This window comes from Psammomys obesus, unplaced genomic scaffold, assembly GCF_907164565.1.
Source record: "Psammomys obesus unplaced genomic scaffold, mPsaObe1.curated_primary_1811, whole genome shotgun sequence".
Taxonomy (NCBI): Eukaryota; Metazoa; Chordata; class Mammalia; order Rodentia; family Muridae; genus Psammomys; species Psammomys obesus.
The window spans coordinates 7,478,128-7,484,321 of record NW_026596039.1 but is presented as its reverse complement, the minus strand read 5'-3'; the positions used below and the strand labels follow the sequence as shown (position 1 = coordinate 7,484,321).

General features: G+C 52.1%; 1 protein-coding gene across 3 annotated transcripts in view; it reads right to left on the bottom strand.

Annotated features, from left to right (window-relative positions):
- Dscaml1 (DS cell adhesion molecule like 1) overlaps positions 1-6,194 on the bottom strand; it is a 309,086-nt gene that overhangs the window by 42,932 nt on the left and 259,960 nt on the right. For all 3 annotated transcript variants that reach the window (XM_055621955.1, XM_055621957.1, XM_055621956.1), the window contains 3 exons: positions 3,376-3,575; positions 2,828-2,924; positions 2,592-2,720 (listed from right to left, as the gene is read on the bottom strand). In XM_055621955.1, the coding sequence (XP_055477930.1) occupies positions 2,592-2,720; positions 2,828-2,924; positions 3,376-3,575 (426 nt within the window). The remainder of the gene's footprint in view (positions 1-2,591; positions 2,721-2,827; positions 2,925-3,375; positions 3,576-6,194) is intronic.

Genomic DNA, 6,194 nt, shown 5'->3' with positions numbered 1-6,194 from the left:
GTGTGTGTGTGTGTGTGTGTGTGTGTGTGTGTGTGTACATGCAACTGTTCGTGTTCCCTCTCCAAGGGAAACATTCTGCTTCCTAATTCATTCTCTTTTTTTACTACATGACTTTTGCATGATTCTGGGGACAAGTGGAAATATTGGCACTCAGTCCATGTGGCGGACTGACAGACGTATCTTTCAGCCTGTAAGTCCCACCGGGCTCTAAACTGCCACATGAGGTATTTGAGTTATTGGGGGAGGGGGCTTCCATTTGTCAAACTTTCCCTCTGGCCTTATGCCAGCTGCTTCTAGAATTCTCCACAACCTTCCCCCATTAGACAGTCTTCATGCTGCACCCACTTTAGGGACGGGGAAGCTGTGCCACGCCACGGTCACACCCTTGTCTGTCTCAGTGACAGCAAGCTGAAGTTCTCCTGGAGTCCTTGACCCAAGTGTTAGGATGTGCCAGATGCCTGTTTGGGTGGTCCCTTCTGGAGCAGTCCCCCGAAGGCCACCTTCCCAGGCCTCTGTGCAAAGTGTGCAAAGCCCTTGTGGGAGGGCTATGGAGCTTAACTCCAGCCTTCCCTCCCCTGTCCGGCCTACTCCTGCTGGCACTTCTGCTCTGTAAAAGAGCCAGAGGGGGATGGGGTAGGGAAGTGAGAAGAACATTTTCCATGGCTGCCTTTCTTCTACGTCTCTTCCCAGATGTGTGATGCTCTCGGTGGTTCCAGCTGAGCAGTTGCCTGGGAAAGGTTTCCAGACATTAAAGAACTTTTTTTCTGGGGTCTGGGGGTAAGGAATAGGCAACAGTGCAGTCAGGGAGAAGGGCAGAGCAGCAGTTACAAGGGATATAGGAGAGGGGGGCAACATCTCCCAGGCTCCCTCTACCCGCCCAAAGCACAAGCCCAGTTAGGAGACTGACTGGGCATCACCACACAGAAAAGGCATGGGCCTCTGGGAGGCTTCAGGAGAGGCCTGGACAAGAGGCGGACACACTCAGGCTTTTTGCACTTTTGTCTCTACTGTGACCATCTGCAGGGCTTCGACAACCTCTTTGCTCTGCTACTGGATGCGAGTACTTAGCACACATCCATCCTGAGGGTGGGGGCTCAAGCCTCTTGGGAGCTCAGACTTAGTGGTTCCACCAAGCAGCTCAGCTTGGACGCTACCCTTCCATCCCTGCTCCAAAACACACCTGCATCCATAATGCAGTGCCCATGGCTGGAGTCTCTCAAGCCTGGGCTGTGCCTTGCCTGGCTCTGTCCTTCTGTTTTCCCTGCGGGTAGTGTGTTCTATTGGTTGGTCCTCTAGACCCAGCTTACTGAAGTGTCAACAAGGGGCCAGGCAGGGCCTTTCTTGATGACCCTTGGCAGCTGCACCTCTCCTTCACATCCCGTGTGATCCCTGGGTTTCTAGCTGCACTTAGACTGGAAGAATCTGAGGGTAGGACCCCCTTAGGCAGCAGCTTTTATCAGATGATGGGCCACAGCTTGGGTAGGCAAGGACTCCAGAGCATATCAGAGATGTACTTCCCAGGGTCTGTCTTCAGCTCCTTCATCACCACACCTGTGATGGGTGTTACAAATACCACAGGGAAGAAGACTGGCCAATCGGGACACAAAGCCGGTCAGCCAGAGTCAAATACTATGATGCACTGGACAGAAAGGACCTAAATCAGAGGTTCTCAACCTGTGGGTCTCGACCCTTTTGGCAAACCTCTGCCTTCAAAAGCATTCACGTCATTATTCATAATAATTTTATGGCTGGTGGTCACCGCAACATGAGGATATTGAGAAGGGTGAGGACAACTTCTGTAGATGGCACAGCTGAGATTAAGCTCAGATCCAGGAGACGAACTAGGGTTGGCAGGGGAAGGTCAGGGAAGGTCAGAAAAGGGTGGGGAAGGGCAGAGAAGGGCTGAGGTTGCCAGGCTCTTCCTGACTTTCACTGTAAAGTGACTTAGAGAAGCCAGTGTAGGCTCTTGGTACTGGACTCCAAAGGTTCACAAAGGATCCGTGAGTTCTGCTTCCTTCTCACTTTAGCTCTGGACTCACACATGCGTTCTCTTCTTCCTTTTCTTTTCGCCTCCCCCGTACCATTTCTCCTGCTTGGCCATGAGACCCATTATGATTTTGTACATCCTGGGTGCCTGGTGTTCACTTTGCCCCACAGTGCCTCACAGCGACAGCAGCACAGACCTTTGGGGCCGTAGAGGAAGGCTCTGGAAGCAGGGACTTAGTGACCCACCCAATCTTACTGATCTCCAACACACTTGCCGTTCTAAACCAAGATCATCCAGGTGATCCCAAAACCTATGACACCCCCGCTGAGCAGCCCACCGACCTGTACAGATTCAGCACCTACAAATCAGACTATGTGTGAAAACCACGCTCCCAGGGACTGATTCCTTCTTGCCAGCGGGATGTCTTGGTCTGTATCCCAGCTTCCTAGGCTAGCCACTGTCCCTTCCCTTTGGGAGATGGCTACACCCGAGGGTGCTGGTGATACTGTGTTAGATGGGTGCTGCTCCTTCAGAGGGGCACAGGCAGGCTGTGTACCATGAGAGGTCAAAGTAGGAAAACCTCACCATCTGTCCCAGTGCCTACCTGATTTATTCTTGTATTCAATGTCAAAGCCGGTGATGATGCTGTTTCCATCAAATCTCTGAGTCCAGCGCAGGTTCATGCTCCGGGCCTTCACTTCTCGGATCTCCAGCTCTGGGGGGTCAGGGGGCTCTGGATAGTGACAAAAGAGGAACAAAGGTGGGACAGTAGCAGGCATCTTAGCTGTGGGACTATGGGCCCCAGGGAAGGTGAAGGGGCAGGTGGGCATGTGAACGGACCTTGTACAGTGAGCTGGATCAAGCCACGGTCCTCCCCGTATGAATTGATAGCGTGGCAGCTGAAGAACACAGAGTCCCCGCGGTCAGCTGGCTTGAGCTGAGGCATGACCAACAGGAGCAGGAAAGAGAGGAAACAGAGAGAGTTTTCTCAGAGGGTGATACTCTAGGGGGACTGGGAAGGAGACTCAGAGGCGTTCTATCAGGGGCCCGTCCAGGGGCCCATCTTTCCTGAAGATTTGAGGTGAGTGGATAGAGAACTCAAGCAGGAAGGATGTCATGGAGGAGACTGGGGGGAGATGCGTCCCAGGAAGGAGAGCGGAGACTCGGGGGTTCCAGGCAAGAAAGAGGGGCTTCGGGACCCACACTATGATGGCTGAGGTGGTCAAAAAGGAGACAATTGAGGTTCTGATGTAGACATTCCTGGGTGGTGAGGAATGAGTGGGAATGGTAGGTGCCTTGAAGGGGCAGGGAAGGGCTCTCAATCTCTCATTTACTTCCCTTGGGTAGAGACGTAACGGGGTCCCAGAGGTCTGGGACTGCGCACCCACCTTCAGCGTGGAGACCACCTCATCACCATTGTCCTTGGTGGCGATGGCATACCGCATGACGCGGTCAGGGTCAATGACGGTGTCCCCCTTCTCCCAGCGGATGATGATGGGCCGCTCGCCACGCGCAGTGCAGTTCAGCTCCTTAGCATGGCCCTTGATGGCGATGGTGGTGTTGGGGTGGGAAGTGATCATGGCTGGGACTGGAGGAGAGGAGGCAAAGGCCTGTGAATATTCCAAGACCATCCAGGGGAAGGCGCCTGCGTGGCAGAAGCCCTGCTTCCCACTCTGTCCCGCCCCCAGCTACCTTGGAGGAGCGCCTCCAGCTGCCATGGATGTCCCGCCCCCAACCTCTGCCCTTCCTTGAGGGCTTTCTCCCAGGAAGCGGCGCCTGTTTGCCATTCCTGCTGCCCCTTGGCATCCATGCTGGCACCTTCCTCCTCTTCCCCTTACATTTCCAGGACCCTTCTAGTGACACCAGTTTGTTTTTTTTTTTTTTAAATATGTACAACATAGTTATAAAGAAAACCGGTTATATTGAAATATGGCTATGCAAATATTAAAAACACTAACAAGCAAACTTTGGATATTGCTTATTACACACCAATATGTTCTGCTCTTATTCTTGATGAGATAAGATCCGGTGGCAGGCCTTATAATTACTGTCTTATATTACCATGCTTTTGTAGCAGTGATGAGCACAAATGCTATTTTGAGAGATCCCCAATAAATATGACATGACATGAAAATATCTGTGCATTTCTATGGGTGACAGTCACACACACCGTTACTGCTGTGGTTTGTAGCTTCTGTTCAGCCAGAAGCTAAAGGAAAAAAAAGATGTGATTTCTCCACACTCAAACATCTGAACCGTCTCTGTAGATGTCTGGGGCCTCTGTGGACCCCAGGTTCAGGATCAGGCCCTAAGGCTAGGGTCTCTTCTTGTCAGAGATGCTGAGGCACTGACTTGTTCCATAGGAGGCCTGGTAGGGCCATTACGAGAGACAGTCTAGCAGCACTAGTGGGGTCCACCCCACCCTGCCCTACCTGCTGACCCTATTGGTTTCCTCTGGACCCAGGTGTCTTGACAGGAACCAGGGAGGGGGGATGGTGCAGAATCTCAGAAATCTCGGTCCATGCCCTCTGTGCAACTCAAAGCCACCCATGCTGGGCTCCCAGACTGTCACAAGGCACTGTGTCAGGCCTCGGGTATGCATGCTGCAACAAGTTCCTGACCTCCCAAATGGGGAAGACAGATCTACTTGTGGGCACCAGGCAGATGGGAGACATCTGAGGAGTGTTTCTAGGAATGTCTGAGAAGGCACAATCCACACTTGGCAGCAGCATTCACTAAGACCCGGTGTGTGGAGTCTGCTCACAGCGGGTTCTGCAGATCAGAGACGAGCTCGCCTTGGACCACCAGTGGCTTGTCCGTGCAATGGTGCAGAAAAGGGACCCTGTCTTCTCGTGTTTCAAAACTTGCTCTGCTAGCTCTCGGCCTGCTCCTTTCCAGTGGCTCCTCTTACTCCTTTGCTTCCCTCTGGTGTCCTCCAGGACTTCTGTCATGTCTTGGTTTATCTTCATGTGGATATGTAGGTTTATGGTGTGTGTATGTGTGTGTGTGTGTGTGGTGTGGTGTCTGTGTGCTGTATGGTGTAGTGTGGTGTGTGTGTGTGTGTGGTGTGGTGTCTGTGTGCTGTATGGTGTAGTGTGGTGTGTGTGTGTGTGTGGTATATGGTATGGTGGTGTGTGCATGTGTGTGTATGTGTGAGGTGTATGGTGTGGTGTGGTGTGTGTGTGTGTGTGTGTGTGTGTGTGTATTCCTACGAAGAGGCCACAGACTGATGTCAGTTGCTGAGCCCAGAGCTCGTTGATTTGGCCAAACATTCTGGCCAGCTGGGATCCTCATGTGCCTGTTTCCCCAGTGCTGGGATTGCAGGGGTACCATCATGCTCAGTTTTTCACAAGGGTTTTGGGGCTCAAACTGAGGTTCTCTTGCTTGTACAATGAGTAGGCTGCTAAGAGTCATCTCTCCAGCCACACCCCCTCATCAAGTTTTAATGGCTAGCCCAGACATTTGGCTTTTATGACCAAAGAAGCCTTTGGAGGAAGGAAGGGTGGGCCTGGAGGGGTGCAACCTCAGATACCAGCTGAGGGCTAAGGGATGATTTGAACAGGTGCAGGAAGGTGGAGGGCAGCACCTGCTCCCTCCAGGCTTGCCGAGGCCATGCCTCATAGCCAGCTATCCCCCTGAGGCCTCCGTGTGCAGGATCTGATGTGGGGTTGGGGTGGGGGCTCCAGGCCCCCTGTACCAATGTCTCAGCACAGTCCCCTAGTCCCGGCTCATCAAATAATGAAGCAGATAAACTTTATAATGCACGGCATTACACCAGAATATACAAATAAAACGTGAAAGACAAATAACGAGGTGTAAGTTATAATGAAGAAAAAGCCTGCAGTCAGAGACATCCAACTATGAATTATTGACTAAGGTTTTACACTCTCAAGGATGTGCACAGGAATATTTTTCCATCAAAGATTTGCATAATTCACTCATATAAACCTGGGTGGAATACAGAGTGAGATTTTACATCGACAAGCCGAGCCTTGCACTGCAGATGCCTCCATGTTTTACGGGAGGGTGGGAATGCTAGGGTGGGGGAGACCCAGCTGCTTCTGCAACTCCCGCAGGGAATGAACAAGGCCTAGATCTGAGCTCCTGGGTGGGCCTAGGGCCTGAGGTGGTTGGGAGAGAGGTGATCTTGTTCATGACTCTGTGTGTGTGTGTGTGTGTGTGTGTGTGTGTGTGTGTGTGTGTGTGT